This window comes from Rhopilema esculentum, chromosome 11 (assembly GCF_057945365.1).
Source record: "Rhopilema esculentum isolate cy_ngs chromosome 11, ASM5794536v1, whole genome shotgun sequence".
Taxonomy (NCBI): domain Eukaryota; kingdom Metazoa; phylum Cnidaria; class Scyphozoa; order Rhizostomeae; family Rhizostomatidae; genus Rhopilema; species Rhopilema esculentum.
In genome coordinates, this window is record NC_142825.1 from 3,685,683 (window position 1) to 3,707,619 (window position 21,937).

Here is a 21,937-nt window from a genome sequence, read left to right on the forward strand (position 1 = left end):
CATTGCGCACAAAACTTATGTAATTTATTTGTAACATCGACGTAAGATTTTATCAAAATATGCAGTGCTCATTGTTATGAATCAGTAACAGTTTGGGGACTGGAGAATGACATGGATAAAGATTAAATTTTGTATATTTTTAGCTGCCATAGATATTCTGCTTGTTATTCAATAGCTTAAATTTTTTGATGAAAATGAAATGAAATCATATTTTGGCAAAAGTTAATCGGGGTAAAATATCTCCCCATAACCCATTGGTGCCAACACCACTATAGAATTACTACCATTCTGATTATATATCATAAATTGTGCTTCATAAATCCAAAGTCGAGCTAATCTTTACTGTAACTTTCCAATTAATGTGAGATACAAATCTGTGTGAATTGAGAAATGATTAACTTTCCTCTAGTGACATAGCCAGTCTACTGCCTGTGACTGGCTAGGGGGAGTTGGGAGAAGAGTGCCAGATGCATTTTCCGCTTTAAATGTCGTATTACACAAATGCCCAAAAATGCCAGCCACAATCCCTTCCCCGCAAAATCTTGTTCTCGTTAGATATAGTTCTCTTTACCTCCCTCTTTTCCTACACCTCTGTTTTCTTAAAATCATTTTCATAATATCAGATAAAATATTCACAGAATAAATAAAATTAAAAGCCTACGGAGTTATTAACAAAAACCCTTCTGATAACATTGACTCTACCAAATCCAGCAGCAACAACATAAAAACGATGCTATGGCGTGTCTTTCTCAGTGCCTCCCTCAAATATTTCATATACCCAAATAATGATTGAGGATTCCGAATAAGGGGAAGCAGTATACAATTTGGATTTTTGCTTCCACCCAAGAATCGAGAAATAAATTAATGCAAATTGAATATTAAATTGGCCTTGAAAAATGTGAGGAAGCCCATTCCGCCTGTGTCTTATTAAATGTGATGAATTGATGAAACTTGGTGCTGGAAATTACAGTAATTCCAAAAGCTGAAGTTGTGGAACCCTGAAAAGTGGCGGCTTTACGACCGGCAACTGAAAACAAAAACTATTTAGACCCCGTTTACACGAGAGTTGATCCGGTCCAGATCGGGAGATCCCCGGCATTTGTTGAATTAAGATAAAATGATAGAACTGTTATTAGATGAAATGATAGAACTAAACAATTAATGATAAAAAATATATGAGACAACTTCTTTATTATTTTTAGCACTTTTGTTATTTCGTAAACACTAACAAAAATGTTGTCACGAAAAACATTTTTGTTATAAGAGTACCTTCAATGAACGACACGGAAGGAACAGGGAGAAAACCTTAAAAAATTGGGAGACTGGAAGAAAGCAGGCAAAACCTTGGGTCTCCTGGCGTTGCGTTTACATGGGAACCGGTGGATCCGTATACTTTTGCATCTGCTATCCTAAAACTTTTGAGATTGCCATCAGAGATGATCCCGCAGGGATCCGATCTGGATCCGGATACTTTTGGATTCGATCTGGTCCAGGTCTCGTGTAAACAGGTGCAGTGCCGGGCTAAGCCCGAATTGAGTCTGATACTGCAACCGAAAAAGGCCTATTTTTTGCCTTTTCAGCTTCAGAAAAATTCTCGCCTGTATTTATCTGGGCTTATTTCAGGAAGGGGCCTAATGCTGGAACACCAATAGCACCCACCTTAATCTGGTCCTGTTTAGCTTCCACATCTAGCCCAGACCATGTTACAATATTTGTTACTTCAAATGTTTTCATGCGAAAGGTTTTATGGATACCGTGGAGTTGACTGGAGCATCTAAAACCTACATAAAAACAACAGTCTCTCTAATTCACGGTGTACTGGCCTATAATTTGCACGCAAGAATCCGTAAATCGGTCGAAGAAGAATTTCAATGTGACTTTCTTGCCAGATGTACTTATACCAACAGGACTACTTCCATAATCGCCACAAATTCTAAAAAACGAGAGAAACAGTATCTGATTATGTACAAGAATTTGTCGATAAAAATATTGTAACTCTTCTGAAGAATATTTTGATTTAACCAAATGACCTGACTTTACAAAGAAATGTTAGTGAAGACTTGACTGGAGATTAAAAAAAAGATTTGGAAACATGATTAAAGCTCCGGTAATGTATAAAATATTTAAAAATAAATTACAACTAAAATAACTAAAAAAGATGGCTTAACTAATCAAGCTTGATATCAAGGATTTGTAAAGGAGACTCTACAGAGTTAATCTCTCAAAAAGCATTTGTCCTTTATAAAATGGGTCTCACAACATGCTCACTATTCGTTCCTTCCCAACCCTACCAGCGTAGTTCTGTTTTCCTACGCAGATACTTTTTGCGTTCTTTGACCCAAATATGACACTTTGAATTTCTTTTTCCGGCATTGCAAACAGGGGCGTGTCTAGTGCCAAAATCTGCAGAGACCCTCCCTCCTGTTTATTAACTTTTGAAAATCTGTCTTCGTCGCAATGGACGTCATTTAAGTTTCGATATTTTTGTCTTTCTGTTTTTTTAGTTACATCATAATTAAAAAATTACACATGAAGTTATATATTTTCGTTTTACAATATAATGTTCTCAGCGATGAGTTATAGATAGCATAAGCTAAAATATAAGATTGCATGAGGTTTCGTTAGGTTTTTAAGATTTTTCGACGGAAGCTATAAACAAGCACACGAAATATATTATTACCAAAGGCGGTAACATGTTTGCTGCGGGAGGGTGAAGAAATTTTCAAATTTTGATGCCTCTAGTTTGCTGGAAAATTCAGTCATTGAAGCAATTTTATCACCTTGTACAATACAACCTTACCCTTTATATCAGAATAAAGCTTTTTGATGATTTAATCAATTTACTGGTTTTGCTTTTTTTTTACCTTATATAACGTAATGCGATTGATTCTAATGAGATCGGGGCAGAATCTCCCAAATGGGGTGCTCGGGACAAAGCCCTAATGTCGGGAAGGTTGGAATTTATGAACAAAAGAGTTTAATAAATAATCGAATTAATTGAATGGAAAAATTGATATTGCATCACCTCTTGGCCTTCCATTATCATCATACTGTTTCTAAAATCGTATTTCTGACAACATTTATATTTACCAACAATCGTTGATAAACCCTGCATCATTCTAATGTTGAGTTCAATTTTCAATGGCTCCGACTTTTGCTTAGGCACCAATGGCCGAAGTCGTTTTCAAAGTTGTGGAAACGTAGCCTCAAGAAAATTAACATCAGATAAATCTTTGGTATTGAAAAAATTTCAACCATTAAGCATCATTTGCAATATTCTTACCTCATAGTGTATGTGCTGTTGTTTACGTCTAAATATTGTGATGCTATACCACAGCTACTGGGGATGCCACCAAACAGTTTTAAAGTGGTGAAATGCAAGACAAGGTTTTTCACTTCATCGAATAAGATCTGATAATAGCATGTGAAAGATTCAGGGATTAAACGTTTCATTGGATCTCCACAAAAAGAAATCAGTGTTGTTGGGGTTTCGATCCGTCCACTATTGCCCTTCAACAATCCTTGTGCGGTGCAAGCTGAAAAAGTTGCGAAACAAACGTTGTGGTCACAGTTGTAGACAATATGCTGGTTGTCAAATTATTTCCCTTTTACACCTTACACAAATTTTCTGAAATTGGGGTGTGGGTGGGATGGAAATGGAAGAAAATGGAAGGGAATGGAAGGGAGATGAAAGGGAGATGGAAGGGGGATGGAAGGGAGATGGAAGGGGGATGGAATGGAAATGGAAGGGGGATGGAAGGGAGATGGAAGGGAGATGGAAGGCTGATTGAAATGAATGAAAGTTCTTCAGCAGCATTCTTTAGAATAACACAATGAAGTGAACTGAACTTAACCTCTTATGATTTGTTCTTCATTTTAACAATTTGACACATCCGGGCTACCGGGCCTCCCTTCACAAATTTTACGGAAAATTCTTATTTCTCTTTACAATTCCATCCGTTTATTTGCAAATTAACCTATAAGCTAGGAGACAATTTTTCAAGCCACTACCGACTAGTGGTATTATTGAGTCTGAAAAATATTCCTTAACATAAGGCTCTTTCAAGCTCTTTCAAGAGCAGGACCGCTGAGTGAGATGGGTAGCCGGGGCAATGACCCCGGGGCCCAGGCCCTTAAAAGGGTCTGTAAAACTAAGTCAAAGGGCGTTTCCCGCCTAAAATGGGTGTAGACCCAAATATTTTCTGCTAGTGAGGGCCAGGTTATGTTCTTTGTCCCGGAGCACAGAATGCCTAACGGCGGCTTTGCTCAAGAGGAATTACAAAAATTGATTGCAATTAGGACAAAGCAAAGATCAACCTATAGACAAAAGGTACCTCGAAGAGAACATGTTCCACTGCCATCATCAAGGAAGCCATCCTTGCAAACGCAACGCGTATAGCCGCAAGCATCAAGCTCCCTGTTGCATTTTTGACGTTCACCGCATTGTTTCTGGCAATCATTTCCAAACTACAAACGAGATTTAACATTAAGAAAAAGAAGAGGTTGACGAACACAAAACTGCTATAAAGTCATTTGAATTATCTAGCTAATCGAACGAAATGTTGATAAAGCAGCCAATCCATACAGGCTGTTCCATATAATAGCAAATGTAGCTTTAACGAACCTATGTGTAAGAAAGGTCGTAAGCATCATGAGAGTTCAGACAACATTTCAGGAGAATAGAAAACATAAACAACTTAGAAACCATAATCAAAAGCCGTTTGAAACTTCATTCTCAAATAAAATTACACATTTCTTAAGCAAAATATCGTACTTACAAACTTCGCTCGAATTTCTGTGCGGTTTATCTTACTGTAGATCCATCCGTCTTCTGACGTGATGCTTGCATCGGTTGTTACCCCTAATAGTTCACAATTGTTGGTAGGCAGAGGGGCATTCTGTTTAAAAAAGTTGAACGCGTTGCAAAGCTGGTTACGGAAGCATTTGTCCTGGCACTGCAGTACTGTATATACATTTCCAGTTTCCAACACCGAAGCCACCAGACGAGTGTTCTTTTGCCACTCTGTGCACGATTCAGAGGACTCCGAAAGTTGGATCTTTGACCATGTAACGAAAAAGACCAATATTTTCACAGCTTTAATGATCATGGTTGGGAACTTGCTATTTCCAAGACTCCGTGTCTAAAAATAATTCCACTGAAGTTCTGGCCTCTAAAGATAGTTCGCGAAGGATTAAATGCTAGTCCTCGAATATATCTAATAAAAGAGATTCAAACACGATGAACAATGCTGATCCCTGACGCGAATGTATGCTCACTGTTCAAACGTCTAGGCACAACATTTACCGGCTAATTGCATCAACAAAACATAGTTGCTATCAGATTCAGCAGCAGCCAAGATAAAATAACAATTTCTTCTTTCTTCGATAAGCTTTGGAAAGATCCTTGCTCACAAATTACATCACAAGACTTGATAACAGTCTTCAATCAAATTGACTGATCTTTATTCAGATCCGGCTGTTCAAAATTGTCTGTGTAATTAGTTTGCGTTTTCATCGAAGTGACGCTCATGGATCTCTTTGTGCTTAGCTGCTAGCGAACTTGTGATGTTTGCCTGTTTAAATTTGAATTATTAATCAAACTTCCAGTATTCAATTCAATCTGCAGAGGTAGCACACATAATAGTACATTAGCTAATGGCATCTGACCAATGAAACAAATGCATGAGAAAATCAAAGAAAACAAACATTTCCTTTTGCTACTCAGGTCGATGTTTTCAAATCAATCTTCTATCGAGACATATTGTGAAATGCTTGAAGTAAAATTGAAGAAGCTAATTATCTAGTAGCGCAAACTGAACGACTTTGTAAGTTTCTTGTGGTTTTTAATTTTTCATCGGAAGTTAAGCAGACCCTTTCGTCTCACAAGCTCAGCTGATTTCCCTTGCATTCACCATTTGTCTGTAAACAGTAAATTCAGTATGCAAAACACACAATATACAAAAAAGCCGCACGAGCATCGCTAAAATAGGTGCACCCTGATTGCAAGTCATGGCAATACATCAATACTACACGGTATCTCAAGCATTTTAGCATACACTTTATTACCAGCAGTAAATACACAAACAAGGCTTCAGATCTGGTTGGCGCAAAGCAAGCATTCGAAACAGAATTCGTAACTAGATCACCAGGCATTGCTGTCAAATAAATACCAAAGTAGATGTGAAAAGAAAGCTTTAACTTTTGTTTGTGAAGTTTTAGCAAGTTATTCATTGGTGGCCGGTAATACCTGTGAAAGCCACTCTATTTTGTCAATATTAGAAATGATGTTTCAGATGTTTATTGCCAACTGGCTTATACGATTGAGGATGCACAAAATAACAAGCACTATTTAATTGTGTATTAGAGCAACCTAAACTCTGGCATAAAAAGACAATATGCTATTCTAGGGTCTGAGACGTCGATTGAGGAACCTAATGACCTTGAGGGTAAAATCTCTAGAAGGAATTTTGATGGACAAATGTATAGTAATAAAGGGGAGTCCAAATAATTAAAATATGTATTACTTACCATAAAAACAGCACTCACACGACAAGGGGATTTCCAGTGCGTTACGTCACAAAATGCTGAACCGTACTCAGTGTACCAGATCTATCGCCAAAGAATATCAGCGAACTTTTTTGTCGGTAATAAAGACACGAGAGTCTAGCTCATTCCAAAGTGCCACCTGATAGCAGAGTGAGTACGTAAGAAATGCTACCTACATAGTGAATTCGGATTCTTTAGGTAGGTACTGACTTTTATTAGTAAATGAAATTGAATTTCAATAAGGGATTGCCTAGTCTCCCCCAAAATACCTGTAATAAAAAGCGCATTCATATCAAGCCTGTATTCACCATTAATGGATTAAAGATACCAGAATTCACGACTATCGTTCATGATTTCACTAAGCTATAAATAAAGACCATGAAAATCGAATATTCTCTGTGAAGGCATTTCAGAAACTTCCGAATAACTCAGTAATGAGAGAATTCAATGCGATCAATAAACATTAGCATTTTACAGGCAAACCCAACACATCTAAAAGCATGACTACAAACATGTCTCTCATCTTAAATTATTGTCAACTTGCATAAGCCATTTGGTAGAACTCATTCATATCATTTGTTGCTGTTGTGAAGATAACAATGAATCACGTGACTGTTACTATTTTTGACAAGGTTTCGATGCTCCACAGCATGCACAGCAACCACTTAATCGACCTTCAAGATGAATTCACATGACACTATCAGCCTTTAGCTTGTTAAAGAGCGAATGATAAATAGTAGAATCATTCCTACCTCAGTAACGAAATTTGAATATTTGTTTAACATCACAGCCATCATTGAATAGCCCTTCATATGCAAGATTCCAGCCGAGGCCCCAAAGCTTCTCGAAGAAAAATTTAAATATTTTCGATACAGTAATGACTCGAATAAGCGCCCGGGCGCTTATTTAATTTGCTTAATCGAGAGGGGAGGGGCGCTTATTTAAAAAGTAGATTTGGGTGCAAATTGTGTGTTTCATTAATCTTTCTTGTTGAATTGCCTTCCAATTGTGTTTTCGTTGAAAATTCGAATAAGCGCCAGTTTCTGAAGGTTGAAGGATGGGCGCCTATTCGAGGGGTGGGCGCTTGATTGAGGGGGATCTTATTTGAGGGGGGCGCTTGTTCGAGACATTACGGTAAGTATTCTTCAGCTTCAATGTTACAAGGTCAAAACATAAAAATTAATTCATAAAAAATCACTGCCACTATAGAAAGGTCCCTTAAAGAACTGTTGAAACGGTGAATTAAAGTCTTAAGTGTGATTAACTAAACAATGAACAATGAAACGAAAATAAGATAAAATCTGAACAAAAACACCCAAGAAAACATCTTTGAACTAAACGAAGACAAGTAATAACGGTAGAATATAGAAAAAATTTATTAATATTGCATGGCCAAAAAGATGACAGCCAAAAAAGGAAAAAAATTGATTCGTACACATAATTCATTATTAACTTCAGCCATGTATATATATATGAGTAAAACAAATAACCTTTATGGTTTGACAACAATTTGAGATAAAAAAGACCGGTTTCCTAAGATGATATTTCCATCACAATTGGAATCGATAAATATTTCATCAGCTAAATAATTAATAAACAAAACAGGAAAAATGTAAATCGGCGCAGTTAATAGATTATTTTGAACCAAGCTGAGCTCTAGCAACGAATTATGTTATCATTTTATCAAATTATGTTTTCCGGGTACACTGAATACGTTAAGTCAGTGTACAACTTTGAAATAATTTCCTAATACTTTCCTTGTGTAAAAGCTGAGGTATTGTTATAATTTCAGATGCGTTTTGATCAGGCAACAGGTATGCATCTCTGGTTGGTTTTATAATGTTGCTTTTGTACACTTATATCGTCTATAAAATGTCAGGATATGCAATTTTAACCGTCCGCCTAAGAAATGATTCACTGTTTTCACATCTACAAACTGGTATTTATAGATAGAACCGACCAAACTTGTTTCATCTCAGGATCATGTTGAGTGAAAGGGCTACCGAGTTTAAGTTGTCTTGAAAATCAAAATCCTTTTGCTTGAAAAATAGATACATCAGAATATTTACTGCAGATACATCAAAACCCCATTCTTAAGAATCTCAGACGCTCTATACTTTAATACATCATGTTATAAACTCAAAAACATAGATTTCAAACAACGTTTTCATCAGGTTTTCTTTTGGGTAAATCTTTCTAGGGTCGACTTTGGTTCCAAAGCAAGGTCCTTAGTTTTTCTTTTTTCTTTGATCTTTTGTTGTCGTTCTTTCCTTTTTTTGTCCATCACCTCTTTCCTGATTTGCTCCTATTTGAAATTAACGAAACATTACTTAAACATAATATTTTATTCAATAATTCAATTTATTCAAGAATTTTGTCTAAGTAGCTTGGCAGGAGGAGGAGGGGGGGGGGGGTTAATCCAGCTCATTTGTAACCTATCTAAAACCATCAAGCACGTAAACATTTATTGGGTATCACATCTAAGAGGAATAAAGAATTGTCGGGTATTGTGACCTCAGAGAGAAATAATCTTGATGCTTCTCATTCTAAAAGGGTCAGAGATTTGAAGAGCACTGGATGTATTGCCAAACATATTCAATTTTTAATAGATGAGAGACGCATCGTAATGATTGTATCAAAATGCAGTTCATGAAATGCTTATAACTAAACAACTAAACAATTCCAATCTAGGATATGTATATGTAGTGTTAAAGTTTTATTATTAGTTATATTCAGATACATGTCATATCCCAGGGGGCAGTCATGTTACATTGCTCCTCCTGGGTTCCGTCCTTGTAACGTAGTTTGGTAGCTCGCACGTACGGTTTTAGGTAATTTGTTATTGTAAGTTTTTATGCCGAATGCAAAAAAATCAAAAAAATTTTAGAAACTTAAAGACCAAGACCTCATTATGGTAGGTTCTTGCTTACCAACTGGGTCTCAATTTGTGAAATAATTTTCGGCACTACAGGACACCACACACGCCTCACATATTATATGTATCGGATCCACCTTGCAACGTAACTATGATTTGGATCATTTTGCTATTATCGATTTCAACTGCAGGCGAACCAAGTAGCGAATAAAGGGGCTTTAAACTGACGCAGTATTTCTAAAACTGTGTCGATTTTCATGACAAGGAAGTCAATCTTAGAAAAACTACAAGCGCCTATATTACAATCTTATCCCTCCAAACTTGTTATGCACCTGGGTCAATCGAAGCAGTTAAAGAAAAAGATTATGGTCATCACAATGGCGGCAAGGGGTGGTATGAGGGTAATTATCACCCCTAATTTTGTCATAACACGGTCCACATAATTTTCTAAAAACTGATAAAAATGGATTAGGCAAGTCATACTTTTTTAGATTTGCCTAAGAAAAGTACACGTGGTATGAGGCACAAAAAATGAGGCAAAAGGGCGTGGTTTAAAAGGACACACCCACTGCTGTGCCACACTGCAATAGCGAGCAACGCCACTGCCGGTCGATAAACTCCGAAGTCAAATCCATCTACCAATCTCAGCTCTTATTTGCTTTCGTTACATTATCAACAATTAAAATCGCAAAAAATGTGCGATGTAGAAAAGCGTGCGTGTGTTAATAGCATTCAAATATTTGCTCGTACAAACAACGCATCAGTCATCAACGGTACCAAACTAATTATTTTTAAATGGTAAAAGTCAAGGCTTAAGTCTTAGATTCAGATAAGTACAAATATATCATTTATCAATGTGCAGACAAGGGGCGTATGTTTCCATAATGTTACGCTCATTCTAATTGTAACAGACTATCAGGTGTAAACAAAGCACATGCTTGCTCAGAAATGCTTTAAATGAAGAGGTAATTGGTCATTACAAGGCCTGTATGAGATTGTTGTGAAACAAAAACAAATAAGAAAATGCTAAAACAACTTCAGAGAGACTTAGAAACAGCAAATAAATAATCAAACATATGTCACACTTTAAATCACAGGCTCTGCAGCAAACTACTTTTAGTCTGTTTTTCTGCTATTGGGAAATCAACTGAGTTGATTAAACTTACTCGTTTCGAATCTCCTTTCATGCCCTTTTTCCGCTGATGAATCTTAACCGTAGTTCCTTTTCCCTTAGTCCTGAATCTCGGTTCAAATATTGCCTGTTGGGGGAAAACATTTGCGTAAGAAAAATGTCGAATCACTGATTTCACTTTAATAGAAAAGTTTGCATTTGCTGGCTAGAATCGAAAAATGGATTAGACTAGGCTTCTTAAAACACACTTTCTCAATGACACTGTCTCTTAACACGAGAGCCCAACCTTGTGATCTGAAATTTTTGCTTGCATATAAAAATCAATATTTTTTCAAAGAAAGAAGGCCATTCATCTTATATAAGCAGCTGCATTTCTACGTACAGGAGTACAAATTAGAAATATTTTTTGGTGGGGATAAAAAAACCTAGGATAGATTTTGTGGCACTATAGGCTAATGTTCGTGCAAATCAACAAAGAAGGAGGTCACAAAAATATTATACACGTTTGTTTAACAACGGAAAAACTGCATAAATCGCCTAACAACTTCACAAATCATCAGCAGCCTAACAAATAACAAAAAGTCACGGTGTTCCACCAATAAAAAACTCTTTGCTTTATAAACTCAGAAGTTCCTACTTTATACTGTTAGAAATACGAATTCTCCCTGAAACATATTTATCCAAAGGTGAATTGTCATGCTTCAAGAATTCTAAGTGGTTATTAATTCTGAAACTCATTAAACGAAACATAACTATTTGTTTATTATTTCATCAACCTCAATGTTATATTGCTGTGTATCAAGGTTTACTTTCATTAAACTATTGGTTTCTTTGCTTCGATGGAGCTAGGCCTTTTATGGTCCCTAACCTTGTTTAAAGAAGTGGGCTTGAACAGGTACTTGTCTGCCCACTACGGGTAAGAGGCAACAGTGTTATCCACTACGCCGTAGGAGCAGCAGTTACAATCTATAGAAGTTTCCGGTCAAGGTTTTATCGAACTAGGACATACAATTCTCAAACAAAAATAAACATGAATTAACTTCTTTAATTAAGAAAAAGAGCTACCAAACATTGTCTAGATCTAAATTAACAAAACAGAGCTAAAAACTATTCTTGAAACCATATTTCCAAATCTTTCTGCCTAAGTATAATTTCCATAATATTTCTGCTAATTGAACAAAAAATGAAAGCTTTTGCATATAACCAAGACTTCAGGAATTGAATTTAGAAATGTTGACACTTATAATAATATTATGGCACTATCTGACTATCACTTGACGATATTACAAATTAATACTTTATTTGGTTAATATAGCTCCATTTGCATGCAGATGCATCTATCCAATAAAGGGCATCTCAAGGAATTTCCCAGCATTTCATCCCACTCTAGTTTTGTAGCCTGCGTTTTTCGTTGGTAATCTTGGAACTCATACACAGCAGCCACGTAGCTGCAGAGGGCAATGGGGGTCTGTGCCCCCCCCTAGATGACAAAAATCTGCCCCCTCTGGCTACAGTTTTTCCAAATGATATTGTGAAAAATTGGCATAATTATAATTCTATGAGCTTGATTTAGTCCAAATACATCTGTTTGTTATATATCTGCTTTCTTGTTTTAAAGCCTGACCCCTTTAGGTATGGTTCTTGCTCGAGTTTGCCAACCCTAGCCGACATCTACAGCTACGTGGTTGAACACACAAGGAAACAATGCAAAGTAAAACACTGTAAGGTATACAGACACCACAAACCTTTGCAGTTTCAGTCTCATCGCTGTTACCCCCGCCTGCAGAACCGACTTGAAGAATTTCACTTGGATTCAACGTTATCAATTCCGGTTGAATCTAAAAATTCGATTGAAAATTCTATGAAAACATAATATTGAAAAAGCTTCTCTATTTACAGACTTCAAAAAACACTATCTTGTGAACATTTTGACAAGCGAAGTAATCAGTAAGCTGGTTATTTTGAAAGTCTATATTATTCTTATAAAAATTGGTGTTTGATCTATTACTTTTTTAGACATAATTATATATACTCTAAAGCTTGTTATATAAAATATTTAAACGACAGAATATAAACTCAAAGAAAAACAAAATTCGAAACAACGAAAGTTATTTCTTTAAGCTGCATCGACACAAAAAGCAAGGTCTTATTATAGGTGCTATAACATGCCTTTTCAAGAAGCATTTTGACTTCATGTTCCCTTCTTTGCTTCTTTGTTTCATACGGATTTGCTTCAAAAGCATCGAAATTAGCTTCTCCTGACCCTGGTATTAACAAGCTCGTGAAGCCTTTTGTGTGTCCAACACCCAAGATGTCTTCGAACGGACAAAATTGCAGACTGACTACCTCAGATGATGGTATAAGATGTGACATATAAGGCAATTTCTGTTGTTCTGTAAAAGGGTTCTTATAAACCTTGAAGAAAAATGAAGTGATTCAAATATAATAAGAACTTTAATATCTAGTATCTTAACCTTCAAGGCCGTAACGCAAATGTTTAGAGCAAAGACCCTAACATGTGTACCGTTGATAGTGAAATGCTACCGCATGAGTTCACAGTCTTTAATTCTAAGGTCATAAGTAAAAAAATCTAAGGTCATAACCCAAAATACCAAAATCATAGCCCTAAAGGCTTAAAGGCAGACTCATTATGGTAGGACGTTCATAAATCTATCTTTCATGGTTATAACATAACCTTTTATAGCCATTATGTAGCCTTTTATGATCATCAGGTAGCATTTTATACTCATAGCGTAGGCTTTTATGGCCATAACATGACCTTTTATGGTCATTATTTAACCATTTCTGGTCAGATAATAACCGTTAATTCTATGATAAACATGACAGAGCACAGAGTCTCCCAACTTAGGAGGATATGGGTGCATCATCTTCTATTTACAGTTTATTACTATGCGTGCATTAGCGCCCAAAATACAACGTCTGTGATCTTGCGTATTAACTAAAACTTACATAAACATGGGGTCCAAATCCGACAGCCAGTTGTCCTTTTTGACTGAGCGATAAACTATGCGCCGCTCGATGCAGACGATGGGCATGCAGTGGTTGGTACGATCTTATGTCCCAGATTTTCAATAAACCATCCATCCCCGAGGTGGCCATATAACTGAAAGAAAACGGCAACAATTCTAAATAAGAGGAAGTAGAGAAGCTAAATATTAAATAAGCAGGATATTAAATGTGCTTTACTATATAAAAACTAAACAATAATAACAAATATATCAATAACAGAAGTCGTAATTTTGATAAGCAAATCTGATTAAGAAATTCAAAATAGTCTGAAGCCAAAATGCACTAAGAGCAACAAAAAGAAAAGGTAGTTTGAGCAATGACATGCATTCTTTTATTGATAAGACATTGATAATACATACAGGCCATTTTTGTCCACCGCCATTGATATAACTGGTCCTCTGTGTGTAAACATTTTTACTAATGGCTCCTTTACAGCAGGACTCCACATGGTAACTGTACCTGCATGGAATGAAGATTCTTGTCAAACATAAAAACAACATGTACTGCAAATCGAAGAACTGGAGAAGCTGAGAGAAGTTTGCTCTACTTTAACTTCATAAAGTCAAACAGACACAACTAACTCACCGTTTGCATGACCAAGGTTGATGATCGCATTGTGAGGATTCAGTGTCATACAATCACATCTCCCAAGTCTTGTTGCATGTTCTGCAACCATCTTTCCCGTTGATGTGTCTTGGTACTTTAAGTAACCATTGTCTCCCTGTTTAAAAAGAGCAATGACTTAGCTTCCAATAAACGCAGTAATGCATCCTTGTTAGAAACAATGACTTATTAGAGAGAGCTTATATCAACAATTTTTAGGCTCAATAAAACAGAATTGGTGTCAAGATTGAGTAAAGAAGAAACATTAATAAAGAAGTTACATTTTAAAGAACTTTTCATAAAAATGAGCCTATGAGCCCTGAAAATATAGTTCGCAACTTAAGTGCTTTTATCATTATTATTTTTATTATAAAATTTAACAAAATTCAATAAAATTTTGAATGTTATAATTATAATCAAAAACTGCTGGAATCATAAACCGTTTATTCAAAACTAGTTGCAGCTTAGCCTAGACAACTCGACAGTTCTAGTAAAAATAATGATAAATTCTATATTGGCAACAATGATTAAATATGCTTCAAGTTTAGTACTTCTAATGTACCATATAGGTGTGAACAACTATAAAAAAACATAAGTATTAATAGGAAATCAATATCAACAATTTATTCTAACGAAAAAAAAAACTTTCTAATTGAAACCTAAAATTCAATATTAAAAGTAAACTGCAACGCAGTGTTGACCTCAAATTGGCCTACCATACATCTAACCACTTAGATTATCTTAATGGGAATTAAAACGCTTCTGCTCACCACTGTTGCAAGCAAAAAATGATATGGTAGAAATTCCATCCTGTTAACATTTCTATGCTTCTTTAAACAATGTATTTCTAATCCAGTGTTATCATAAATGTAGACATTCCTTTTCTGTGCAACAGCAAATAGTGTTTCTTGATGCAACCATCTATAAGAAGGTGGTAAATCAAGATTCAATTTTAGCACAAACGGTGTGTTATTGTGGCAGAAAAATGCACCTATTCTAAAGAAAGTACATATATACGCATTGAGAAATAATCTGCAAAATATGAAGCACTGAAATAGTGTGAAAGATTTTAAGTATACTTCACCATCTAATTGAGTGAGTCATTTCTAATTGAGCAAGAATTTTTACTCACTCGCTACCGTAGTAGCTTTATATACTAATCCACCCCCTGATACAATAGCAACGACATATATACAATTAGGTTAAAATTATACCTTTCTTCTGTATTATAACAAAATAGTGACTAATTGTTACAGTGGAGACCCTTAATCTTGGAAAACACATAACATGCATCTGTTCAGCTTTGACCCAACACAAGGAGGCTAACAAAAATGCCATGGCTTGGAAAAATTGACTCCAATACATATGGTTATTTATAAGGTCTATCAGTAGTTTTATCTTTTAGCTAGATATAAAATTTCATTTTAAAACAGCAAAGAAGTAGCAAAATAATGCACGGTACCAGAGTATAAAAAGTATTATTCAATGTTTTATTTTTCATGCTATTTTGAAATTTGAAGCAGAGAAAGCTTAATTCAAATAGTTTCACTGCCAATGCAGTTTAAATGACTGCCTGTTAGGCACTTTAGGTACTTCACAGATTTTCAAACCAAGACTCACTTTAAATCCTTGACTGTTTCTTGGACATGAAACTCACACCCAAGTCTCTTTGAATTCCAGTCTATAGTAGCTAGATGGCCTCTTTGGCCACCCATTAAGAGAAACCTACAAAATGATTCATTATAAAAGATGCAAATAAGACTTTATGGTTGATCTTGGAAACAAAAATTTCAATCATGTCATAAAAATTCAGCTGTTTATCATGATTTTTTGAGAGCAACTCCTCCCAACATCAAGCAATAATCATCAACAATACTTCATTAATTGAATCAACAAAGAACAATAAATCAAATAAGGGGGTAAGGGTAGGTAGAGGGGGCAGGGCCCCAATATTCTAGAGGACCCCAAAACCAAAATATTGCAGACAGTGTAACAAATGTTTGTCACATGTAAATTGCAATGTGCAGATATACTGAGTGTTTTAGTGGGTACATAATTGTATGTTACCTTTTTGTAAGTCTTTTTATATGATTATAAAATTTTTTTTGGCTCCCCCCCTCAAATGTCAAACTCCTAACTACCGCCATGAATCAAATCATAGTAAGTTATATAGAGTCAAATAGAGCTGATGATAGATATTTCAACAGCAGGATTACAACCAAATTATCTTGCATCTTTGCTCATTGAATTATGTCAAGTTCAATGTCAATAATTTCACATTGCTGATAGTATGTCAAAACTTTTTTATAAGATGTGAAAAAAACCCTAGCCTGGTATATGCAATTCTGATAATGTGGAAGTTAGCATAAATGTAGCTCCATTTTGTGGATTTCCTTATTATCAGAAGGACATAAATAAGAAATATAATTCTACCTTCCATTTCTTGTGTAATTTACTTTGTATGGACCAAATTTATCCAGTTTTAATTCAAAGGACTGTAAACAAATTCAGATTTGTTAGTAAGCCATATATCTAGATAATTAGCAAGAGCACATATGAAATTGCTAAAGGTTACTTGAAGAAAGCAACTTTGCTTGAATTCAAGGAATATTTGGCTTCTTAAGCCATTAAAAAATGATTACAAATTTCAAGCAAAAACACCTACATAAAATTACAAAGACAGCTAGCCATTTCACATTGCATAAAAAATCATTGATGAAAAAAGTGACAAAAGACAATATGTAATTCAGGCTAAAAAAGAAATCTATACCTATTGATGTTCTTACTGACATCAACATTACCACATAAACTTCTTGAGTTGCTTTGATGGCAAAGATAGAATTGTTTTTTTCTTCTTTTTTAAGTAGAATTTTAAATCTATTTTTCTTGTAGGAGCTGGTTTAGCTGTGCTCTATGGAGCTCTGTTTAATGGAGCAGTTGATCATATAAAGGTGAAATGTCCTTCCCAATGCTAACTATTGGCTATGGCAAAGAAAGATGAGTCAATGAACTAAATGAACGATGAGCTAAGAAGAGTTGAAAACCAAATCACCTTCGCAGCACTTGCAATATCCACAGACTTTGATATTTCTTTCTGAGTAAATTTGTATGTTCTTTCCATTTCATCTGCTTCTAGAAAACTATGTGAGAAACAAGCAGAATATCAAACAATGTAGCTACTGCCATTTGAAGTACAATTAAATTTGCAGAGTGCATTGAATGCAAAATAAACCTGATATGCTTGAAGTGTATACTTTTTGACAACTTTTCTAGTTTTTAAACAATAACAGAGTGAACAAAAAGGCATATGTATAAAATGGGTACATTATACATTTCATTACATTAGGCACCAAAAGATTATAACTTTGATAGCAAATTTATTGTAGCCAGATGCTGTTTAGTTTAAATGGGACTTACCCAGATTCCTCTGCCAAAAGAAGCTCAGCCCTAGCAGCTTGTCTTGATGCTTTAGTAAAATTATCTTCACTCGATTTCAACTTGCTTTGGAGTTTTTTGTTTGACACATCCTTCAAGAAGAACAGTGCACCAATTTTCAGTAATATCACATACACACACAAATACCAATTGGTATTTTGCTAAACAATTAAACCCATGTTTGCTATTAAAAAATGTAACAAGAAAATGCAATTGATCTAAATAATTTCTGATGAATTCATTTCCATTAATAGAGTCTCAAACAAATATCAAATCAGTCATAAAAATCTATTCAAAGAAAACCGATAAAACCTAAAAAACTCAAAAATGTAAAATAAACAAAATTATATAGCATTTCTAGCCACTGTTTCATATTCTCTGAATAATATTTGAAAAATAAAGCTTACCAGAAAATTAATAATTAAGGCAGAGCAGTACCACTGTACAAGTGAAAACAATATTCAAAATATGTGTACATTCTAAAATCTTTTAAACTTTCATAATCATTTGTCTGCCATCTATGTCAAATCTCTGAAATAAAAGAAAACTTCTGAGCTTAATCACCTTTACATTAACACCTTGTCCACGGGTATACTTCTCTAGAATTTCAGGATCAATAACAAATTCTTCAACTTCTTTAATTCCTCCATCATTTTTGCTTTTCTTTTTCAATTTTGTATTATCTTTGTTTCCAGACCAATATCTTGGAGCTTTGTTTTTCTTCTTTTTATTCATATTAGTAATGTTTTGAGTCTTTTCATCTTTATTTTCTTTAACTCCCTGCTAAGAAAATTAGTTGAAACCGTTAATAATATCAATAAAAGAAATGTATCCTCATATTCATTCAGTCCTTTTCGTTTAGCGCGTGCGATCGCACCCGCACACGCCTGCACACGCGCAAGTTAAATTGCGCGTGCTTTTGACCACACGCGCAAACAGGTGTTTTTGCAGTTTTCTGTTAAAGGGCCTCTCCAGCCAAATTTAGCACTTGCATTTTATTGGCAATTTTTATAAAGAAGTTGAGCCTGCTGATCACGAATTCGTTATTTGTTTTTCGATATTTTTTTACAGTTTGTGAGATATAAGCTCTTGCATTTCGATAATTTAATTGAATTAACCGACAAAAATTTTTGGTTTGGTGACACTGTGACGCAATTTTGACGTCACGATTCGCAAATTGAACACTGCAAGTGATGGTACTCTCAGTTCTGTTCCACCGGCTTTTAGTTTGAGCATTTCAGACACCAATTCTGAAGCCTTTAGTTGTTCATCGTTTCTGGAGAACAACTGAAGTGACAATTTCGATTAATTATACGCGAGGGAAGAGCTGGAACAGGAACTGGAACTGGATGCAGTTATCAACGCGTGACCATGAGTCCTTCACGCTTCGGTGGAAGATATACGAAATTCATGGCGAACGAGAGCCGCACATTGTGACGTCAGAATGTCACCAAACTGATTCGGCTTTTGTCGTTTTTTTCTCGGAAAGGTGCAACTGTAAAGCCTTACAACTTCTAAACTAATTGGAATTTTTCAAAAACAATGACTTTGTCATAATACACGCACCAGATGCTAACTTTTAAGTCATTAAAAAAAATTTTTTTTGCTGGAGAGGCCCTTTAACATCAATTTCCCATGGTCTCATGATTGTTTATCCTTTCCCTTGTTACTTGATTCGCACTTTTGACCACAATATGATTTTTCCAATTTTCGGAAGTGATGTTTGGCTTTTTACTGAGTGCTCCATTCAACTTAGCATCTCGTCTTTCAGCTAAGTCGCCATTAGCATGTTAAGTGTAATAACTGATTTCCTGTCAAAACGTAATTAGGCCCTGAAAGCAAGTAGCTGTTGGAAACAATTTTTACTTGCTCTTGTAACTTTGGAGAGTGACGACGACTTTTAAAAGATGGCTGCTAAGGGCAACAACATCTGTTATGTATTGATTAATTTTGAGTTTTGCTCTTGCACGTATTCGAGTGGCTTTTTCCTTCTTGCTCCTTTTACCAATTTTATCAGGTTTGTACTTCAAATTTTCTTACAAGTGCGATCGCACGCGCAAATTTGTTTACATGTGCGATTTGCCACACACGCGTAATTTTGCTCACGAAAAGGACTGTCATTGGCCTGCTAAATCATTATATAAATTTGTCTTATTTTGACCTGCATGTATTCTTAATCACCTTTCATGACATCTTTTTGAAAAACTGTGAAGAGTTGAGGAAGAAACATTGGAAAGGAAAAATATAGAGAGTAAATTGTCTTACCAAGAGCAGAGTGTTGTAGCAAAAGCAGGAAAAACTTTCAAAATTATGTTTACGTACATAATTATGTTTATGTTTACAGTTTTGGTATGTGTCACATAATCTAGTGTCAACCCAAGACTCACATGATATTTTGTTCACTTCACATTTTTTTTGAAAATTTTACTTAGAAAAAAAGCTTCTGCTTTTGCGATTGCAATAGACTTCTATTGTTGGTTTTGGAAGCAGAATACCGTTCATAGAAATCAAGAAATCAAAAGGGAATTCAACATTGAGCAAACTACCATTTTTTATAAAGAATTACAAAATATAAGGTCGCAAAACCCTATTCTATCCAGACAAAGGCATAATAATCTTAGATACTTACCCTAACGACGACATCATTATCATCTTATATATACCTATATTTTAATAGCGGGTCACAGTCTTGACAACTTTTACTTAAACTATTCAAAAAGGAGGGTATTTGAACGGAGCTTTGAAGTTAAAAAACATGCTTAGAGATAAAAAAGCCTTGGACACACATTTGGGTTGAAAGATAGGGAAATTGAAGAAAAAATTATTGGCCTATTCAACAATATAATCGAGGATGCAAACACAACAAAAGGGGGAAAACTCGGTTTTTTTTAATTGTGCACTTCAAGGCTCTAGAATAATAGAATTCATTACTTACTTTCTTTAAGTCTTTAACAGCTTCTTTGGAATCCATCATGCCTGCTTAAAAAATGAACCCAAGAGGCAGCAACACACATATGAAGCACGAGAAGTGGAATCTATTATGCTCTAACCTCGATCTATCTTTTGCAATACGAGGCTATCGAAATTTTCTAGTGATTTTATAAAACCATATGATAAAACTACAGACCTTGCTGGAATCTATTAACAGGCCCGATTGGGTAGGGGCACCATTTCACTGAAAATTAGCACCATGTCGCAGAAAAGGGGCACTTTTTCAAAGAAGTTTCAAAGAAGAAAAGGAACATTTTCCCAAATGTTGCGGGAGCACATGCCCCTGGTCCACCCCTGGTTCCCACCCTGATTTTTGCAAAATCTATTCTTCCACCTTTGCTAGAAATTAATCAAGAATCAAAGTTTCGATAGTCAACGATAAACTTATTCCACCTTGAAAAAGGCCTTGAATTTTTTCACAAGTTCAGGACCTTAAAAGCCGGGCGGGAGCAGGGGTGTAATGCTGAGGGGCTCAGGGGGGCTGACCTCCGTTTGTTAATGCCAAAAATTGGCAAATTTCTACTTTGGCTATAGTTCTTTGCAACATTTTATGCAAACTACCCCTTGTTATTTTGTAGCACTACACCACTGGGCGGGAGTGGCCGGGGGCCCTACATTTCTGTAAAATCTTTTATTATGGGCTTTATTTTTTTTGCCCTTGGCCACCCTACTTTCCAACTTGCCTCATTCACATGTCGGTTCCTGCCGAATTTGAGGGAGCTTTGCTCTTAAGATTCTATTCTGATTCCAGATGTTCATGTTGCCAATCCCAAACTCAAAACTTTCATTCACAGAAAAAGTTACTTACTTAGTACAGGGTATTGATTAGTAGAACTGCAAATTAAGATGAATTTAAAAATTACGTACAATGAATATACAGTTCAATGAACTTGATAATAAGAACCACGATGAATAAAAAATGCATATTGCTGAAACAGTCGACAACTTCCTGTTAAAAATCAGTTAATTAGACATAAGAATTCCAAGTACCAGAGGTCCAAGACTTGATTATTTTGCTACTTTTCAACCTATACTCGGCGCAAACACCACGAATTTCAAGTGGAAGGGCCAAGTTCTATACATTGCACTTGAATTTAGGGCTTCCAAAAGGATATCTATGGAAATATTGTTGCTTACCAAAAAATTGTGGGGCCGTGGCCCCTCCGGCCCCCTGGTAGCGTGGGCCCTGATACTCAATTTTATTTCTCAATTGTCCACTCAAATACCTATTTAGCTTCCAAACCTATAATTTACGCCTTGAATTATTGCAAGCTATTCATACTTTGCAGAATTCCTTTGGCAGATGCAGGGGCGGACTGGCTGGT

General features: G+C 35.6%; 2 protein-coding genes across 3 annotated transcripts; both read right to left on the minus strand.

Annotated features, from left to right (window-relative positions):
* Positions 1-1,300: 1,300 nt before the first annotated feature.
* Positions 1,301-6,669, minus strand: LOC135693293 (uncharacterized). The gene is made up of 5 exons (XM_089111657.1): positions 6,529-6,669; positions 4,779-5,573; positions 4,335-4,467; positions 3,284-3,536; positions 1,301-1,933 (listed from the first exon to the last, which is right to left on the minus strand). The coding sequence occupies exons 2-5, from the start codon at positions 5,106-5,108 to the stop codon at positions 1,804-1,806; spliced, it is 846 nt and encodes a 281-aa protein (XP_088967783.1). The 5' UTR covers positions 5,109-5,573; positions 6,529-6,669; the 3' UTR covers positions 1,301-1,803.
* A 1,301-nt stretch (positions 6,670-7,970) lies between these two features.
* On the minus strand, positions 7,971-20,680 carry LOC135693289 (uncharacterized). 2 transcript variants are annotated; one of them, XM_065211724.2, is made up of 14 exons: positions 20,557-20,680; positions 18,186-18,404; positions 17,604-17,713; positions 17,239-17,326; positions 16,620-16,681; positions 15,807-15,911; positions 14,957-15,107; positions 14,169-14,304; positions 13,943-14,042; positions 13,524-13,677; positions 12,723-12,968; positions 12,299-12,391; positions 10,588-10,680; positions 7,971-8,851 (listed from the first exon to the last, which is right to left on the minus strand). In XM_065211724.2, exons 1-14 carry the CDS (start codon positions 20,593-20,595, stop codon positions 8,717-8,719), a joined length of 1,731 nt encoding a protein of 576 aa, XP_065067796.2. In that variant the 5' UTR covers positions 20,596-20,680; the 3' UTR covers positions 7,971-8,716. The 2 variants fall into 2 exon arrangements, with proteins under 2 accessions (XP_065067796.2, XP_065067797.2); XM_065211725.2 differs by having other exon boundaries at positions 18,186-18,401; positions 20,557-20,669.
* Between the last annotated feature and the right edge of the window lie 1,257 nt (positions 20,681-21,937).